Source organism: Carassius carassius, chromosome 11 (assembly GCF_963082965.1).
Source record: "Carassius carassius chromosome 11, fCarCar2.1, whole genome shotgun sequence".
Classification (NCBI taxonomy): domain Eukaryota; kingdom Metazoa; phylum Chordata; class Actinopteri; order Cypriniformes; family Cyprinidae; genus Carassius; species Carassius carassius.
In genome coordinates, this window is record NC_081765.1 from 4,730,505 (window position 1) to 4,751,769 (window position 21,265).

Below are 21,265 nucleotides of genomic sequence, written 5' to 3' on the forward strand. Positions count from 1 at the left end.
AAATCTGATTGCGTAACTTGCATTACTTGTAATGCATTACGGCAAGCACTGTTTATGACTATGTTTCTAAACACACTTAAGCAGACTTTTAAAAAAAGTGCACTTTTAAAAGTTTTACTTTAAATGACATTTTAAATAATTCTAAAGCACGTGTAAAGTACTTTTACTATATTTAAAGTTAATATATTTTAAAAGTACTAAATTGCAACTTTGTGATTCAACTAATTGCATTCAATACAAATTTAAACTATAAAACATTTTTATTTAATTGCAACTATCATGGCGTCTAAAAACGTTACATTAAGTTTGCACTTAAGTATATTATTACCGTAACAAGTACTTTTTATTTTATTTTATTTTTTTAAGTATTGTAACGTGTACTTTTTCACTTTTTTTTTATTAGGGTGCATTTTGGTGTAGCCAACCAATACATTTTGATAGTCTGAAATTTCAGTCTTTCAGAAAGTGATCTGATGTGTCTCGTTGGGAAATGCTGCTGTTTTAATGGAGATGTTGTGCTGGTGTTGTAGGACAGGCCTCTGTTCAAACACATCCTGTCCACGCTGGAGTCCATGTGGAGCGACAGTCACTTACCGGAGGAGTGCAACACCTTCCTGCACAGTAAAGCAGAGTGGAGGTACAGCAGCTCACCTATGATAACATCCTGCACAAATATCAAGATCATATTCCTGCCAGTTGTTGGTTTTTTTTTTTTTTTTTCGCGTTACTACATTGCATAAAAATGCAACACAGAATTCAACTAAAGTTTAAATACTGCAAAGATTAAAGTTAAATTTAATATGTTAAATATAATATAATAAACACAGTACCATGTGTATCTCTATTGGTGGTCTAGACATATTTGGGTGTTTGATGCTATATTAAGACTGGAAGTGGGCTACAATACAGAGACAAGAGGTTCCTGTCCCGCCCTACAGCTAAACAGAGAAACAGACAGAACCACAGAGGGAACGAAGAGAAGAAATGTGATGGGCCAAAAAGAGGAAGAGGGCATGTGAATGCAAAAATTTCAACAGTGTTTCTCAGAAAAGAAGCTGACAAGGAAATGAATCACATGGGATGTTTGGGCTCGGAGCAGGGGGCGGGGCTAAACGAGATGGGAGGAGTTTGAGGACTTGAATTCTAGTTGCTGTTCATTTGTAAATAACTGTTGTCTGGAGACAGTGTGTAGCTCCCTCTGCTGGTTTCATAGCATATTACAAACGAACAATGACTCAGGCTTGACTGTACACACACCTATAATTAAAGAAACACCGCTGGACGATTCTGCACTAAATGTTGCCGACCAGCTGAGAAAATGTCTCACCTTTAGCAGCATTTATGCTGTCTAGAGAATAAAGACAGCATTCAGCCATTATTCTTCCGTCAGAGCTGTGTGTGCTGTGACAGATGGCCAACCCAATGAAATCAGCATACAAAAACAACAATTTCTTCAAAACACCGTATAGCCATTCATTAAAGCATGTGGAAACATATTTTAATACAAAATAAATACCTGTTAGTAACAGTATAGACACTGTGTGTGTCTAAAATGGGACATTTGTATACAGGTTTAACAAAAACTATGAGTATGTTAAGACCCCAACAGTCCTTTTTTTGCCAGTTGTTGTAACATATTTGAACACAAATGTCTTAATATATATGTTTATTTTCTTGAAGTGTTTTTTTTTTCTTTCTTTTTTTCTGTTGTTCTGGTCCTAAGTCCAGTGCAATTTATAATAATATTGCCAAAATTGTCAGTTCAATCTAAAAGTGTTAGTGATGTCATAAAATGAGTTACAAAATAATAAATAATAATAAAAAAACTGATGTGATATATATATCACCTAATCCTAAATATATTTACATCTCCATAAATATTTTATGTACATCAATGTATGCCACATTATGCAAAAATGTAAATAGGAATGTTGTCAGTGGCAAACCAGTTAATCACTGATTGATCTGTTTCTGAACAGTGGTGATGTGTTGATGAACATGATGTGCTCTGTGTGAGCAGGTGTGAGATCGAGGCGACTCTAGAGCGTCTGAAGCGGCTGGAGAGAGATCTGAGCACCAAGGAACAAGTGCTGAAGGAAAGAGAGAGACGCTTAAAGATGTGGGAGAGGAAGCTCATCGAGCAGTCCAACACACCGGTGAGTTATCGTTTACTCCAAAGCAGTCTGAATCATTTCTGTCATGCAGGTTTTGGTATCAATTTATTAAGGTGTCCTTGTTACAAATGTTATATGTACTTACTATTATAATAACATGCATAAATACATGCAATTAACCCAAAGCCAAACCCTAACCATATAGTATGTACATGTAGTTAATTAATATCACTCAGTACTTAAATATATTATCACACTGTAACAACCTAAAGACCTTAAAATAAAATAAAGTGCAATCCACTTTCTTCTAGAAGATTTTTAAGTACACTACAAGTGCACATTCAAAACAATTAAGCACACTTCTTTTATCACAAGCAAAAAGTAGTCCGTACAAATTGTGTTGTTCTGTGAGTTAATTGTGACATTTTGAGTGAACTGTTCCTTTAAGAGATCTCTAACGCACATTAAAACAAGCCACTCGTGTATGTTACCTGCGGCTCACCTGAGCATCATGGGATGCAGTGTTTCACTGCACAACTAAACCAGACTACAGCCTCCGCAGATCCTTTATATCTATGCATTTGTGCAGTCACTGGCTTTTATTCAAATCAACTTGTAGTATTTAGTGTTCAATGCATGTATTTTGTCAGATTACATATTTCATGTGGATCAAAAAGTGCTGTGCTCTACTGTTTGAGCTACAGGAACGATGTATGAATAAACACACTTGACAGCAGAAATAGTATTAGCTTGTTTCATGACTATTTAAAGTGTTGTTAAAAAGGAAGCACAATCTTTTCGTTGGCTGTACGCTTTTCCCTCATCACTACCTTCTGAATGACAGTTAACCTCTGATGTTACTGATTTCCTTCCCTTTATTTCTTCTTTTCCTGTCTTTGTCCTTCTGACTGTGTCTGTGTTCTGTTGTCTTCTGTCAGTTCTTTCTTCCTGTGGTGGCAGTGTTAAGCTCAGAGTTGTTCGTTGACTCGAGTGTGGAGGAGGATCTGAGTTCAGAGGCGTCATGTGATGGAGAGCTGCAGGACATCATGAGGGAGTTTGATCAGATGTTTCCTCTGGAGTTCCCCTCGGCCAATCTGAACTCGCTTACACAGGGACACCAGATCCCCGTGCCTTTGAGCTTAGCTGCGTTTGACTCATCTGATGACAGTGATTAGGACCCCAGGACACTGTTTTGGGGTGTCTGTTAATTGCCTACCCACGTCACCTTTTTTCCTAGCGGGCCTACTGTTTTAGATAGTGGGAGGCCCTTCCAGTTTGAAGAGGTTTCACTCAAAAAATAATTTCAAAACATAAAGTTGCACTATAAATAATCATTATCTGTCAGTTTGACTCAATAAGTTGTACACTTTCTGTTTTCAGACATCAGAAGAATAATGACAAACTTAATGTGACGTAAATCTATAACAAAAATATCTGTGCCGTGATATGATTATTATATATTTTTTCCTTTGTATTCTGCTGTTAATATATAACAAAATATAACATATGCTGTACACTGTAAAACAATTCCGTAAAATTTACGGTAAAACACTAGCAGAACTTTTTTGCCAGAGTTTGCCAGAATTTTACCGTAAAAAATTATGGTGTCCTTCACACAAACACTAAACACCATCATGGTAACATACACATGAAACTAAAATAATGCAATAAACATTAATTTAACAACATTAGATGTAACTTACATTACAGTACATTACATTTAATCATTTAGCAGACACTTTTATCCAAAGCGACTTACAAATGAGAACCTAACCCTAATGTACCAACCCTTTATTGAACCAATGAACCAACCCTAATGTACAAAACGGATAAAAAATGGAAGAAACATAGTTATTTAAAAAGACAAAACAACAACAAAAAGACCATCAAATTTGCAACGCATGGAATTCTTGGAATGTCAATTTACGGTTATTCACTGTAAATAATTGTAACACAGTACAAACTTCACAATCACCGGAAGAAGGAGGCGGGAACCGGCGGACATTTAAATGAAACTTTAATAACCAAATAAACACAAAACAGCGCGACAGCCCCTCACGGACAACTGTCGCGCACAAACAAAACCAAACACAAAGTAAAGCCCAGGCCTGGTCCTCTCTCGTCCTTCTCTGTCGTAACTCCTCCTCTTTATACTTCCGATCTCCTCCGTGGGACTGGAGACCGGTGAGTGGAGCAGGTGTCGCTCATCTCCAATCACTCCACTGGCCTCGCTCCATTCCCACGGCTCTCGGCCCCGCCCCACTCGTCACAATAATGAAAAAGAATTCACTCCCAAAAACGCTACTAACGTAAAATTACACGTAACATCCAATACAGTTTTTCACTGTTTATAGTAGGGGAACTTACCGTTAACCATTTAACAGGTTTTAGCATTTTTACAGTCTTTTACCGTTAAAGGGATCATATGGTGTTTGTTTAAAGATCATTATTTGTGTGTATGTGGTGTAACCGAATATGTTGACATGCTTTAATATTCCAAAACACATTATTTATCAAATACTGTACATTATTATAGGTCCCGCCTCTTTCAAATGCGTTGTTTTCTACAAAGTCCCGCCTTCTGACAAGCGCAGTCTGCTCTGATTGGCCTACTGACCCAGTGCATTGTGATTGGCTGAACACCACAAGCACTCGTCAGAAATGTAACACCCCTTTCCATAATCGTAAACTTCATCTCTCAAAATAAATGTAAAGACAGTTAATAATGTCCTTAGTTTTACCATCATTTCAAGATGAAAGAGGTTCAGAGTGACATGACAGACACAGTGATGAAGCTCGTATGTGTTTCAGTACACAAGCCACAGACGGTTAATACAGCTGACTCCACTGTGTGACCCTGTCTCTCTCACTCTCTCTCTCTCACACACACACGTGCGCGCACACAAACACACACACACAAACAAAACTCCACATTTGAACATTCAGTAGCAAATACTTAAACTTATAACAAAACATACTTACAGTCACTGATTCAGAAGCGTCAGATTGTCGTAGCAAAGTCAGAATGACCTCCTCTCTTAGGTTCATGAAAAGGTCGTCCATAAAATGCGTTGCTGTTCTGTTGTAAGTAATCTTAAAGCTTCCTATATGCATCTACTTTTGGAAGACCACATAAAGTGCTTTTGCTTTCTCCTAGATACACACAGCATCTCCCTGACATGACTGCTTCAACACTAACTGCAGTTACTGAATCAGATCTTCTTTATGCACTAAAATTTAAATCACATCATATGACCCCTTTAAATTTACGGTCTTTTTTTACATTGATTTGTGGTCTTCTCTCCTGATTTAGTTTATGATATATCACATGAATAATGAACTGGAATGCACTATGCACTCTTGTTTTTCTCCCCAAACCCTCATGTCTCGTCGCAGGTTTGTTTCATACAGATGCTTTTGTCTTTTCACTTCTTATCCCTGTTAGCTGTGTTTACTGGAATGTACCCAGTTTTTTAAATGTTTATAAATGCATTCACAGTGTTGGGGAGTAACTAGTTACATGTAACGGCGTTACGTAATTTAATTACAAAATTATTGTAACTGTAATTAGTTACAGTTACTACGAACAAATGAGTAATTAAATTACAGTTACTTATGAAATTTTTTACGATTACAAAGGGGATTACATTTGAATGTTTACACGCATCCACATACAGATTTAACTGATTTCTTTCCCGAATTGCACTCACTATTCTGAGACATACCGCCCTGATAATTCCCGGGATGCGGAAACACAGTCTGGTTCGTAGAATCCACTCATAAAAACGAAATGCCTATCGCGGACGAAATATGCCACATTTTGGATGACTAAATCAAAAGTAGGTCAGTACACTTGAATCAAAACATGACATCGACTAGTGTCTGTGAATATTAAGCCCCAAAAATGCAATATATGACTTGCACATTCTGCGTGTCTGTGGAAATCAGGCGCGGACTGGACACCGGGAGAACCGGGACAATTCCCGGTGGCCTGGCAGCCGATTTTGCCCCACTATTTAATATCATTATTGTATAATTGCCTGCCGAATGTACTAAAGTGATCATTTGCGAATCCGCCATTTGATAATTAAATCTCTAATAAGTCATGAATTGTTAGTCATGACTCGCGCGCTCTCCGCGCCTCCACCAAACGGTTTGGATCAGACTCAGAGTAATCAATGAGAGAGAGAGAGAGAGAGAGAGAGAGAGAGAGAGAGGGAGAGAGAGAGAGAGAGAGAGAGAGAGAGAGAGAGAGAGAGAGAGAGGGAGGGAGAGGGAGGGAGGGGGAGGGAGGGAGAGGGAGAGGGAGAGAGAGAGAGAGAGAGAGAAAGAGAGAGAGAGAAAGAGAGAGAGAGAAAGAGAGAGAGAGGACTGCTGGAGCAGAGAAGCAGAACTACTGTTCAGGGTTTCAGGTCAGTTTCATCTGTAAAGATGCTTTTTTGTCTTTGTTTTTTTTATTTATTTAATCAAGCAGCAGCACGTTGCTCATCAGTCATTACTCAAAATACTATATAAAGGACATCATTATTATCTGTTGTAATGTTACAGTAGTAATTTAGCTGAAAAAAATTCAGATTTTTTTTATAGGTTTAGGGGGAGCTACGACAGACAACAACACAACCCTTACGAAAATTAACATTTTAATATTTAACTATAAATCCAGAGAAAATGGTTACTATTGTTTAACTGTGATAACCAAAAATGTAAAATTATTTTACAAATGCATTTATTTAAAAATAAATACAAATCCATCCAAAAAAAAAAAAAAACAAGGTTATTTTACTTTTATATAGGCTAATAAAAGCATGGCAATTTTTTGTAAGGGAAAAACATGACTCGTGTACAGTATTAGGATTTTTCTATAAAGATATTGTATTGTAGAGTATTGTATTGTAAAGTATAGTTTTGTTCAATCTTGAGTATTAAAGTCATGAGAGAGATGGATAACGGCAAAATAAAGAGACTGAAGAGAAAAATGGAAGTGAAGGTGCAGTTCAGGAGAGAACTTTTAATTATTTTACATGTCCCCAAATTAAAGATTTAAAATAGATAAAAAATAGTTTTGTCCATGAATTTGTTTGTATGAGTTTGAATTTTCCAGTCTGAATGTTTTTCCCAGTCCGCCCCTCCTGTAAATTAATGGCAAAGACATGGTTTCATTTACTACACATAGGCCTACTGAAGCTCGCAGTGTTTTCAACCCCTGCCGCCTCAATATAGGAGTACACGAACACATAAACATAATTTCTAGAACTGCTCTGTGTCACTTCATGTGCATTTTACTTATTTTGAGAAAACTATCATCATATACAAAGAGACAGCAAAAACACAAATGTTTAGGAGTTTATTACACAGTATACGTCACATGCTTATTAGATAACTGTATTTAAGTTGATGTATATGCTTTTATTTATTATTCTTTAATTTTCACAAATTTAGAAAAGTAATCAAAAAGTACTCAAAAGTAATTAGTTACATTACTTTAATAAAGTAATTGAAAAGGTTACACTACTATTACATTTTAAACAAGGTAACTTGTAATCTGTAACCTATTACATTTCCAAAGTTACCTTCCCAACACTGTGCATTCATAGAGCAAACCTTTTGCTAATTGTTTACAGTTCAGCGGAAGTTACTCCCATAATTTGCGCAAAGCATCATGGGTCGTAAGAAAAAGATGGATAGTGTGGTTCAAATGAATTTCCGAGCAGTATTTTACTGTCAGATATAATTTCAGTAATAAGGATAGCTCTTTATTTAGCACAAAAAATATTTTAACCCCTTAGTCTATAACACACAGTGTACTGTGGGCGCTAACAGGTTAACCTAAAAAATACACACTATTAAATTAAATTAAATATACACTATTAAAAACTAATAATTTTTTCTAATCATAAGCAAATTCATCAAAACACAAACTGCTTTTATTGCTTTACTTATTCATTTACATGAAAGTACATGTTAGTGTTCGTAAAGACACGCACAGTTTATAAAGCTAATTTGATCATTTAACCAGAAGTCTTGAAACTTAATAACTTGAAATAGACAAACATTTCACTGGTAGTGGTCTTATCAAAATGAAGATTGATTAGGATTTAGATTGAGTGTGTTTTTGCATCTTTTGTTGTCTCAGAAACCGTATTTGTGTGCTGGATAAAATGTGTTTTTTAGACTAGTTTTAAGTGGAAGTAAGTGGTCTGTGGTGTGCTGTGGGGGTTAGAGCAGTCACTTCCCTTGATTCCCAGTAAAGGCTGTATTAGGTGAGCCTGCTAGACGCCCACCAGGTCCTTATGGATGTTATTTATGGCAAATGAAGTGGATGTATAGCCACATGCTGAGGAGAGCGAGAGAGAACAGCGTGTCAGCGTGGCGAAGACAGCGCACACTTATGAACAACTGACATTTCACTGACATTAAGATTGGCCAATTTGAGCAGTGTGAAGACTGTGAGGAACTCACGCGCCATCAAGAAAGAGAGGGAGAGAGAATGAAAGACACGGGCAAGAAAGAGTATTTCAATATTTCTTCCAGTGGAACTGAAATGCATTACATCTGTTCCTCTAATCAGACTTCGCTCAGACTAGGAAACCTGAAATCCTGTCAGAAACAAAAGACAGCACTGTTCACTGGATGTATCGCTAATATGAATTCGGGTAAAGTGTGGTGAAAACTATAAATGATGTAGATGAGACTGTAATATCTGTACTGATGTCTAGAGATCTGTTTTACTGACAACACTCAATGCATGCATACCGTATTGTGCTGAAATCAAAGCACTGTGACTGTTATGACGTGTGATTCACTATCAGTCTTGACTGAGATATATTGTGCATCAATCTGTCTGTCTGTTCTGTTGGAACTGGATTATGTTCTTACAAGTTTGAATGAAATTTTATGGAATAATTCATTACTTTAAAGGGTAAAATATGATGTCATCACATGGGATACAGTTTCACATCCTTTTATTAATAAATTTTTTAATTGTAATTCAAAAACAAAATAATAAAGACAAAAGCTAACTTTTATTTTGTAAAAGCTTCAACATTTGCTGATTAAAAAAAGTAGTCATTGGAAACAGGCTGAGAATGTCAAAAATAGCATCCTTGCAGCATCTAATAAGAGTTCATGTTAAAATAATTTTTTACACATATGCAAATGAGGGATTATACCAGTATTATTATTTTTTTGGATCACAAGTGAGCATCATATACAGTCGTGGCCAAAAATATTGGCCCCCTTGGTAAATTTATCTGCATTGTTAATCCTTTTGATTTTTGATTTAAAAAATTCACGAAAAAGTATCCTTTCATTGGATAATAAGAATTTAAAATGGGGGGGGGGGTCATTATAAAGGTTTTTCTCAAATACTCGTTGGACACAATTATTGGCACCAGTAGAAATTCTTATGAGTAAAATATCTCTGAAGTATATTCCCATTCATATTCAACAATTTTGAGCACTCCAGCATGATAATAAACATGAAATTATCCAGCCATGGCTTCCTGTTTCACAGAAATATAAAGAGGAGGGAAAACAAAGCCCAAATGCCCTTAATCATTCATCACAATGAGAAAAACCAAAGAATATATTTCTGATGTGCAGCAAAAGATAATTGAGCTTCACAAATTGGTGAAGTGGCTTTAAAAAAGAAGCAGTGGAATTTCCCATTTCCACCATCAGGGCAATAATTAAGATTTTCCAACAAACAGAAATTGTTTCAAAACTTCCTGGAAGAGGACATGTGTCTATATCGGTGAGGAGGAGAGTTTGAGTGGCTAAAGACTCTCCAAGGGTCACAGCTGGAGAACTGCAGAAAACGGTTGAGTCTCTGGTTCAGAAAACCTTAAAAAAATTGTCAAACAGAACCTACATCAACACATGTTGTTCGGGAGGGTTTCAAGAAAAATTATCCTAGCTCATTCAAAAACAAACTAAAGCATATTCAGTTATAAGACATGACTTGAACTTTTTAAATGGGAATGGCTTCTATGATCAGATGAAACTAAAAAATGAGCTTTTTAGCAGCAAACTCTCAAGATGGGTTTGGTGAACAAAGAGAAAAAAAGTACCCCATGTGTACAGTGAAATATACTGCTGTATTTTTGATGTTGTGGGTCTATATTTCTGCTGGAGGTCCTGGACATCTACATGGCATCATGGATTCTATCAAATACCAACAGATAAAAAAATCAGTAAATGACTGACTCTGTTAGAAATCTTATAATGGACCATGTTTGGATCTTCCAACTGTACAATAATCCAAACACAAACCTCGAAAACAACACAGAAATGGGTCACTGAGCTCAAAACCAAGCTTCTGCTATAGCCATTCCAGTCCTCTGACCTGAACCCTACAGAAAATGAGCAGAGTGAACTGAAGAGGAGAAGCTGGGAATCTGAAGGGTCTGGAGTGATTCTGGATGAAGGATTGGTCTCTGATCTCTTGTCAAGTGTTCTCTAACCTCATCAGGCATTTTAGGAGAACATTTAGACCTGTTAAACTGGCAGATGGAGGTTTTAAAAAGTATTGAATTAAAGGGTGCCATTAATTGTGGCCAATGTGTATTAGAGAAAAACATTTATTTCATAATGATACCCCCCCCCCCATTTTAAATTCTTATTATCCAATGAAAGGATATATTTTTGTTCATTTTTTTAAATAAAAAAACAAACAAAAGGAATAACAATGCAGATGAATTTTCACAGGCTTCTTTGATCATATTTACCAAGGGGGCCAGTATTTTTGGCCAAGAATGTACTGTATTATGACCGAATTAGAAGTTGATAGAGTGATTGTGAGTATTCAGTCACTCTCAATACTGATAAATCCACTCCATATTACCATTTAGCTGAATGTCTTTTGTGTGAGTCATGTGAGACTTTTTTGTGTTTGACAGCTTCTCCCAAACCTGGCAATCCACTCCTGGACAGAAGAACATGTGGTGGGTAGATATTTCTCAATACAGATGATCTGATCTAGATTTTTTGTTCTTTTTTAATATAACTTGTCTTCACAGCAATTCTGGATGGAGCAGATTTTTCAAGGTGAGGTTTTTCATCATATACACTGCTGGTCAAAAATTCAGTAATTGGGTCAGTAAGATTATATAAAAAAAGAAAGAAATGAATACTTTTATTAAATTGATTTTAAGTGACAGCAGAGACTTTCACATTTACATTCATGCATTTAGCAGGTGATTTTATCTAAAGTGACTTACAGTGCATTCAGGCTATACATTTTTTTTCCAGTATGTAAAACATTGTTACAAAGACTCCTATTTGAAATAAATGCTGTTCTTTTGAACTTTTTATCGATCGAAGAAGCCTGAGAATATCAAGCAGCACAACTCTTTTCAACATTAATAATAATCAAAAATGATTCTTGAGCAGCAAATCAGAATGATTTCTGAAGGATCATGTGACACTGAAGACGGAAAATTCAGCTTTGATCACAGGAATAATTTACTTTTTAACATATATTCAAATAGGAACTCTTTATTTTTCATAGTAAAGTCCAGAATGGTTTCTTTGATGTTTGACTTTTGAGTTTTTGTGTTTTAGGTGTAGGGTAAGAGAATAGGTCATAATATCATTAGGTCAGTATAAAAACAATAAAACTGATGCAGTCAACTGAAAGAGTCGCTGCAATGATAGAAACATAAGCGTGTGTGTGTGTGTGTGTGTGTGTGTGTGTTTGTGTGCGTGTGTGTTTGTGTGTATGTGCGTGCACATGTGTGTTTGCATGTGTGTGTTTGTGTGCATTCACGTGTCTGTTTGTCTGCGTGCACGTGTGTGTGTATTTGTGTGTGTGTGTGTGTGAGTGTGTGTGTGTGCATGCATATGAGTGTGTGTGTGTGTGTGTGTGTGCTTGCACGTGCACGTGTGTGTGTGTGTGTGTGCGTGCACGTGTGTGTGCTGTGTAGGTGATGGAGAGCTGCAGCAGTACGCTAACATCTTCCAGCACAACCACATCACAGGACAGAGGCTGCTGCTGCTGTCCGAGACTGACATGAGAGACCTGGGTGTGACGTCTAAAGGACACATCATACATCTGAAGGTACCAGGCTGCTTCCTCCAGTGCTAGCACTGATGCTAGTGTGCTAAACAGCTCACTGGCACACATGTAAATGTATTAGCACACTGAAGAGTGATATTTATTTTGAAATCATTCATTAATACACTGGGACTGATGATTATTTCAAACTAGGCTTGTGAATGTATCAAATATCCATTCTGCGATAATTGTTGAAGCTTTTATCACTGTATTATTATTATTATCGTCTTATAACAAAAACAATTGAACATTTAAATACAGTAAATCAACATGTAAAAATGTATTAAGTAAACAAAAGTATTAAACTGATTAAAGTCCAATAGTATTATAAAGAACCTCTAGTTTCTCAACAATGCTCAATATGAACAATATGAATGATTTGAGGGAAGCCACATTCTTTTTGGAGCATGAAACTATATTTTACATTCTTGGAATTATTTTTATTTCCGGCTAAGGAATTTGTTAAATATCTCTGACAGTGTTGATATTTAAATGAAACTCAAGCTCTGAGAAATAATTAGTCTTGCTCTGGGATCAGTGGAGGCTGCATGACTCGTCTGGTCCTGTGAGGCATGTGTCTGCGTGCTCCATCCATACAGAGCCTGGTTTGTTGAACGACTTACTCTAGATGTATATGACATATGCCAGAGTCATAAGTGATACACAATGGTAATAATTGTTGTTTTGCTGCTGAAAGTCCATTAACAGGTAATAATTATGTTACATTCACACACAGCTGGTCAGTGGCTGATTGTCAGTGCGCTGCATAAATCCATCTCGTCATGTTTTAAACATTCTGTCGAATCTTTCTTTTTCAGACCGAGATTGAGAAACTTACCCACGACTACCTGAACCTGTTCCACTTTCCTCCGTTGATCAAGGCATGTGTTCTTTTGGTTTCATTGCTTCTTACATCAGAGTTGAGGGGATTTTGCATTTGAATAATCTCTACACTGCTTTAGCTGAATTTTTCGTCATCTGTTACATTTATTAAAGAGTAACATTTGCAGAATCACATTTTTATATGGAAAATGTATGTATTCTAATGCACCATTATTCTTTAGTATTATACTGAACTGCTACCAGAAACTTCAATGATTATAAAAGGAGCGTTTTGAAGAAATTCACAAATAGAATGACTTTTTTTTTCAAGTGACTTTTTGACTTTTCTTTTTATGAGTTAGGCAACATGGTGGTCGCACCAGTGTGACCACTCACAAAATGTAGCTGCACCGGCAAAAAAAAAATGGTGGCAGTCTGGAGCGCTGTAATGTATTTACATGTACATTCACTCTTAGGATGGTTTGGCCACTGAGGAAGCAGAGGAAGAGTGGAGGAAGACTGTAAATCTGGAGTTGGTGTTTGGATATCACTGGAAAGCAGGCACAGGCCAGACGGTAATCACACCACTACATATCATGTGTGTCATATATGTAGTTACTGATTAAATGGGTCATAGGATGTGATTTAAATTTTTTTTCTTTCTCTTTGGAGTGTTAAAAGCTCTTGGTGCATAAAGGAGATCTGTAAATTTGTAAAGACTAAAATCTCAAATCCAAAGAGATATTCTTTATCGAGGTTAAGATTCTGCCACCGACTTGCGGTGATCGTCCAATCACAATGCACTGGGTCAGTTGGCCAATCAGAGCAGACTGCGCTTGTCTGAAGGAGGAACTTTGTAGAAAATGACGGGTTTGAAAGAGGCGGGGCACAGAGGACCTACAATAATGTACAGTATTTGAAAAATAATGAGTTTTTTGAACATTGAAGCATGTCAACATATCCTATTACACCAAATACACAAAATAACGATCTTTAAAAAAGCATCATATGACCCCTTTAATCTATGTTAGAAAACTCAATCCATCAATTATACTGGGATGCTGTTGAGTGTTTTGAGTGGCTGTTTTGAGGGTTTTGTTGAGGAGTTGGTAGCTAAGCTGCTGTTATGTGGTTGGCTGGGTGTCGAGGTTGTTGTTTGATGAAAATCATATTTGGACCAGTGATGTAATGCATATATATGAAGGTATTCAAAATACATTAGAAATGCTTTTCGATTTCTGCATTACAATTTATTTTGATATTTCTGTTGCATAAAATCATAGTGATAAAACTGCTTTTGGCTTGATGTTCCTGTGGCTCAGTGGTAGAGCACTGCATTAGCAGTGCAAAAGGTTGTGAGTTCAATTCCCAGGGAACATATTAGTAATACGCAGGTCAGGTCTTTTTCAGGTCATATTAATAACAAGATAATGATCAACATTTACAAAGCCGCATTTGTATTCATCTAATAGGCTAAACTATTTAAAAAAAAATTTTCCAGATTTGTATTGACCTACAGTTTACAGCCTATGCTACATAACCACTGAACTTTTGTTTTATCACACGGAAATGTTAATTTAGTGTTTTTAAATTTGCTGTGAAAAAAAAAGCATGTCATCCACTGTACTCGGATCTTTTAATCTTATCAAAGAACCTAATAAAATATGAGAATAGATATTGCAAATATTCAATATAGGCTATAGGGAATTGCACGGAACATACATGGTTTAAAATAAATAATAATAAATAATGACCTGCCCCAATCCGCCCCACAAATAAAGTGACAATTTCTTTACCCACCCCAAACCGACCCACGGGTTATGAGACGACCCGCGCATCACTAGAACACAAGACTCTCCAAAAAGGTTTCTGAATTAAAAAATTATTTGATGTTTGATATTTGTAAAAAAAACAATAAAAAAAAACTTCAAATAGCCTACATTTTAAAAAACTTTTTGGAAATTAATGATTGAGATGTGGACAATCGCATGCATTCAAGAAAATCTTTACAAAACATTTCAGATTAGAAAATGGTAGAAAGATGATTACATTTCCAAAAAATAAAAGATTTCCCTTGCCATCGACTCGTGTCCGAACACTTAAAAAGAGTCATTGCATTTTTCGTGGTTGTCCCTAAGATTTCTTCGTTATTTGCTGTCATTATTTTTGCATCACGGCCTGTGTATCATCTCCTGTGTTAACAGGGGGCTTTTGTTGGCGATGTGATGCCTTGTCATGACTGAGATGTTTTGTCGCAATTGCAGTGCTCCTTTATTTGAAGTTGTCTTTCTCAAGTAAAAGATGCCTGTTATCGGCAACTTTTACTGTCTCGTCAAACGCATTTTGGGTTCCCAAGCCTCTTGTTTTTCTTCCTCTTTTTCGTTCTCTTAAAAAAGGCGGTGAGAGATAAATAATTTTTCATCCGAGACACCACGCAGCATCCACCCCCTCTCGCCGGCGAGCCTTTGTTCGGGCCCCTGACACAGGAGAGCGACTGAGTCTTCACTTGCCGTTTGAATTTAATCAAAAATTTAGCCAGAAGTCATTTTCTTTTTAAAAGGCAAATGTTATTTAATCTTTCAGCTGTTCATTGTCCCATCATAAATAGTCCCCTTTCAAGGCGTGCGGCGGGGCTGAAGCGGGGCCGCTAATTGCCTCCTATTTCTCCTGACATGTGGTGGTTTGGTTGGGAGGAAGCTCAGCGGGAAGAAGGAAACAGGAGTCTGAGAAAATGAGAGCTAATTATTTTCCCCTGCCTGGTGTCAGCCTCCATGTCAGCCTTGTTTTTACAAACTGCAAGGTTTTTTGCACTAAATAAAACAAACCCGCTCTGCTCGAGGTTTTTTTTCCCTGCTTTTTTCACTCGCTCGCTCTCCATCTCTCTCTCTCTCTCTCTCTCTCTCTCTCTCTCTCTCCTGGCGGTGTCGTGGTACCAGCTGCACTTCTCAAAGCCTAAATGAGACCCTGCGATTGTGCCTTGCCCATCTGACAGCAGAGTGTTTCTGTTAATGAGGATATCAGGGCTTAGTCGCCGGAAAGGTGCTGAATTATGCATGAGGTGTCATTAGACGCTTACCACGCTGGCCGTCATTACCGCACATTGTTTCTGCCGCTGCTATTAGGAAGGGCTAACGTTTGGCAAACACTTGGTCAGCGCTTGGCCGACGTGTTACTGGACGCCTTTAAGCCCCGTCCAAAACAAACAGGCACACGCTCACGATTGCCTTTTCATGCTTCCTCGCCTCTCACACTCTTACTTGCACTTGTGCTCTGTCGAGATATTGTGGAAATGTGAACGGCCACATGCTTTAAGCTGTTACCTTTGACCTCGGCGCGGGGCTTGCAGATTGGACGGATCATTACCGCTCTGTCGTGTCTAGCTTGGCCTCCCGGTAAGGAGCCTCATCTCCATTGCTAATGTGACTGAGAATGGATGTGAAGGTCTCTCGCTCTTGTTATGTCTGAGAAACGAACACGGCCGCTTCTCTGCACTCTGATCTCCCGTCTTCACATCGTTCTGTCTCAGAAGAAGCACGTGTGTGTGTGAATGAATACTCTCCCACTGACACTCAAACATTCATTCTCACGCCTGGCTTCCTCCAGGATGTGTTTGCATTTACAGGCCACACCTCAATGTCATATGGCTTAACAACAGAGCAAAGTTCAACATTATCTGTAACACTCGACGAGCTAGTGTTAAATGTGTCAATATATAAGCACTAAACGGTTATCCTATTGTACGAAGGCCCAGAGACACCGAACCATCGTAAAAGAACTAGCTGCAATGAAAAGCTGACTTTCTGGTATTGTTGTGTCTTGGCCAAAAAAGTTGTGCTTGAACACACCCCAAATATTACAGTGAGTGACCAGCTAGTGTGTAACGCTCCATACCAGCAGGTGGCAGTAGACTATATCTGTCAGTCTAAAGGAAACCAGAACTAGAACTGCAGATATTCCAGACCGTTCTCATCCCAAGGCGTCATGTACTGACCCTTTTGACATTTCGTCAACATCCTACGCACATGGCACCCTCTAGCGTCAATATTAGAAGCAGATAAAAATGGGCCAGAAGGCGCCTCCTAGCGGTCTAACCCTAACCCTCACCCTAACCCTAACCTTAACCCATAATCTGTGTCTCATATTGACGCTAGAGGGTGCCATATGCGTAGGATGTTGACGAAATGTCAAGAGGGTCAGTGTATGACGCCTTGGGATGAGAATGCGTTAGATATTCAAACTGTAAACAAACAAGAGCTTGTTTACCATTTACTGTCCTAGTTTGAGAGGGAGACAATTATTAGTGTTTTTATCTTAATAGTTTTTGACAAGGTAAAACTGGTGTTGTTTTACACAACCATTGAGGAATTTTACAGATGTAAAAGTTTTGAGGGAGTGTGCAGTTGGCATGCTGACTGCAGAAATGTCCACCAGAGCTGTTGTCCATGAATTGAATGTTAATTTCTCTACTATAAGCCGTCTCCAAAGGCGTTTCAGAGAAATTGGCAGTACATCCAGCCGGCCTCACAACCGCAGACCATGTGTAACCACACCAGCCCAGGACCTCCACATCCAGCATCTTCACCTCCAAGATCATCTGAGACCAGCCACCTGGAGTGCGGCTGCAACAATCGGTTCATCGTCGTAACCGACTTGAGAGGGCAAATGCTCACATTCGATGGGACTATGTAGAGGTGTTCCCTTCACAGATGAGTCCTGATTTTCACTGTAAAGGGCAGATGGCAGACAGCGTGTATGGCGTCATGTGGGTGAGCGGTCTGCTGAAGTCAACGTTGTGGATCAAGTAGCCCATGGTGGCCGAGGGGTTATGGTATGGGCAGGTATATGTTATGGACAACGAACACTGTGCATTCAAAATGCCATCAATAAAATGCACAGAGATACTGTGATGAGATCCTGATGCCCATTGTTGTACCATTCATCCACGACCATCACAACCATCACCTGAGATGTCACCCATTGAGCATGTTTGTGATGCTCTGGATCGGCGTATACAACAGTGTGTTCCAGTTCCTGCCAATATCCAGCAACTTCACACAGCCACTGAAGAGGAGTGGACCAACATCCCACAGACCACAATCAACAACCTGATCAACTCTATATGAAGGAGATGTGTTGCACTGCGTTAGGCAAATGGTGGTCACACAAGAAAATGACTGGTTTTCAGACCCCCCCCCCCCCCCCAATACAGTAAAACTGCACGTTTTAGGGTGGTCTTTTATTGTGGCCAGCCTAAGGCACACCTGTCTAATCAGCATCTTGATATGCCACACCTGTGAGGTGGATGAATTATCTTGGCAAAGAAGAAGTGCTCACTAACACAGATTTAGACAGATTTGTGAACAATATTTGAGAGAAATAGGCCTTTTGTGTACATCAGTTCAGCTTCAGCTCAAGAAAAATGGGGGCAAAAACTAAAGTTAGGGGTGCTCCGATCACGATCGGCCGATCGTTATGCGCATCTCATCAGTAAAGCCGGTTCTCTAATTAGCGGTTAATTCCATCAGGTGCGTGATTTCACATAGAGCAGCTGTTACACAGAGCCATTGTTAACTGAGAAGCTGCGCAAATCCACGTTCATTTTCAGCGTTTATTTGCGCATCATCTCAGTTAACAACGGCTCTGTGTAGTAACAGCTGCTCTATGTGAAATCACGCACCTGATTTTGTTCAGTGTAAATATAATTTTTATCAATTAGATTTTTTTTAAGTAATTTGATTTTGAAGTTTTAACCCAACAATGTGAAAATCATTTTGTATTATACAGTACAGGGCAGATTCACCCTGGTTTGTGTTGTCTTTATAAGTGTGTTCTTAACACCCATTATCATCCTCTAGGTTGTGCTGTTGGGTTATATCACCCTCAAACAGCTAAAATCATACAGATCTACATTTCTGTTTGTTGAAAACGTTCATCATTTTTATGGCCACATTTACCTACACATGATGCTACACTTTAACCTCATTCTACCATCTGTATCTCTGTCTTTCTGACCTTTGCAGGACTGCAAATGGAAAATGTACATGGAGCTTGATGGGGATGAGGTGGCAATCGCATATATCAAAGACGTGACCTTTAATGCCAACAGGCCAGATGTAGATATATTAAAGATGACCAAGGTGCGAAATGTCATATAACTGTAAATTACATCTCCATTATGTTTGCACTGTGTTTTGAGGAATGCAGCAGAGGTTGTATAGCTGAGATGTGTCGTTATGCTTCCTCACAACTATGTCTACTCCACCAAAACAAGTTTTAAATGTGTTGTGAGTAGAAAGAAGACCTGATACATGTTAGGATGGTGTCATGGCTTCCGGCCTTAGGTTGATGTGCTTTTCTGTTTGTGTTCAAATCTAAATGACACTCCAGCCTCCGTTTGTGATGGATAAATGGATCGTCGGGATATCTGGCACACAAACTGTTGACTGCACAGTGAACTATGAGGTTAGTACTAGACATAAGACTACCACAGTACAGTCATCATAAAATAGCACTTTATTTCACAGTCTTTTTCTGCGTGTACTTACCAGATACTATATTAATTAGTAATAACCCTCAACTCATCCATGAACAAAACCTAAAAGCTTAACCCATGTAGTTACTGACAATTTTCTTGGGTAAGTACACAAAATACAGTGCATATACTGTAAAATAAAGTGCAACCAAAACTTTCGAAATTTGTCTTTTTTTATAGCAAAACTTGCATATTCTATAAGGATAAAATTGTTAGATGAGACAGCAACAAAAGTGTCAGAGCAAGTTTTGATTAAATATTTATTGTTACTTTGAAATAATGGAAGATGTGCACAATAACAATAACCTTGCGAAAAAGGTACTACTTAGTATACTTTTATATAAGTACAATTAAAAATAAACTTTTAAGATTTGAAGTACACTACAAGTGCATATTCAATGCAATTATGCTCACTTTTTCACAAGGGTAGGAATGCATATATTAAGAAAATAAATGTTTTTAAATTTCGTTAAATATGAAGTTGGTGTTAAAGGCAACATTTCACTAGAAATTTCTTTGTTATTTAATTGTACTTTCAGGTAGTAAACTGATAATGTGTACAATAATAGTATATCCCGCTTCATAAAACTCCTTAATTTAGTGTACGATTATTAGGGATATTTTGTAGTTAATTGAACGCAGCATTTTCAAATGTGCCATTAAGGTTACAAAGGGACATGTTTCAGCTGGTAGTTTGTCTCTTGGCAGAGTAACGTGAGATCTCCTAAGTGCACGAGACATGAGCACAGAGTGCAGTGGAGACCAGACAGCGGGAGGGACGTGATCAGACCTGTAGAGCTGCTCATCGAGACGGCGCCAAACATCAGGGAAGGTTACAACAGAAGCAGGTCCAACTCAGGTAATACAATATTGATATTTAGTTTGTACTTCCAAGACTGAATGTCCTTTCAGCCCTATTTCGCATATTCATGGAAAATGCTTTGGTTTTTCATTCTGTCCCTCGATCAGGTGTTGATCCCAGATGGATTCACAGTCTGAGAATAAAGCAGATAAGAGAGCATGCTGCCCCGGAGTCCCCAGGCAAGATGACCCTCCCTCAGTTCCTGTCCGTCATCGGGAGCCAATCATCATATGCCGCCGCTGTCAGGAGATCGCCCAATCGCAGTCCTCTCACGCCATGGACAGACTCGCGGAGTTCCTCTCCCACCCTTTCTGTCAAACTCTCCAATATCCATCTGGGGTCAAAGGGCAGCAGCCCGTCCAGCACGACATCTGAGAGCACCTCGGAGCGAGAGCGGCCCCCTAGTGCTGGAGCTCAACACAACTACCACAGAAAAACATGCTATGACCACACGTTTAAAATCTCTGGAGGAGGAAGAGGAGAAGCGGAAGCTAGAAGGTCTAATCAAATATCACAGAGAGGATCTAGAGGCTTCCAACATGCTGGACGGCCACGAAACAACAACTCCTATATAACACCAGCAAACCACCAACCACGCACAATACCAGGGATGTCAGTCGTCAGTGAAGGGGTGAAGCAGAAAGAGACCGGGTCTGGTGATGGGGACTGGATTAGAGTAGAAAGAAAGAAATCTAATAAACAGGATCAAAAACATCAGGAAGTGAGGCAGGGCAGAGGCCGGCCGCGTAGAGGAGGGAGAGGCGGAGGCCGTGGACGAAGTTGAGCGTTTATAAAGCGTTCGGCTGATAGAAGGGGTTGCTAATGAATCACGTTTGATCTACTGTAAGGGCTGGAGAGATGGTGTATAACCAATGCACTTA

General features: G+C 38.5%; 1 protein-coding gene across 1 annotated transcript in view; it reads left to right on the top strand.

The window, feature by feature from the left end:
* Positions 1–21,265, top strand: part of map3k20a (mitogen-activated protein kinase kinase kinase 20a) — a 37,848-nt gene extending 16,583 nt beyond the window's left edge. The window contains exons 10-20 of the mRNA XM_059561430.1: positions 531–637; positions 2,021–2,156; positions 11,012–11,056; positions 11,132–11,159; positions 12,038–12,171; positions 12,987–13,049; positions 13,467–13,565; positions 19,011–19,127; positions 19,378–19,452; positions 20,231–20,381; positions 20,492–21,265. Of these exons, the coding sequence (XP_059417413.1) occupies positions 531–637; positions 2,021–2,156; positions 11,012–11,056; positions 11,132–11,159; positions 12,038–12,171; positions 12,987–13,049; positions 13,467–13,565; positions 19,011–19,127; positions 19,378–19,452; positions 20,231–20,381; positions 20,492–21,168 (1,632 nt within the window). The 3' untranslated portion in view covers positions 21,169–21,265. The remainder of the gene's footprint in view (positions 1–530; positions 638–2,020; positions 2,157–11,011; positions 11,057–11,131; positions 11,160–12,037; positions 12,172–12,986; positions 13,050–13,466; positions 13,566–19,010; positions 19,128–19,377; positions 19,453–20,230; positions 20,382–20,491) is intronic.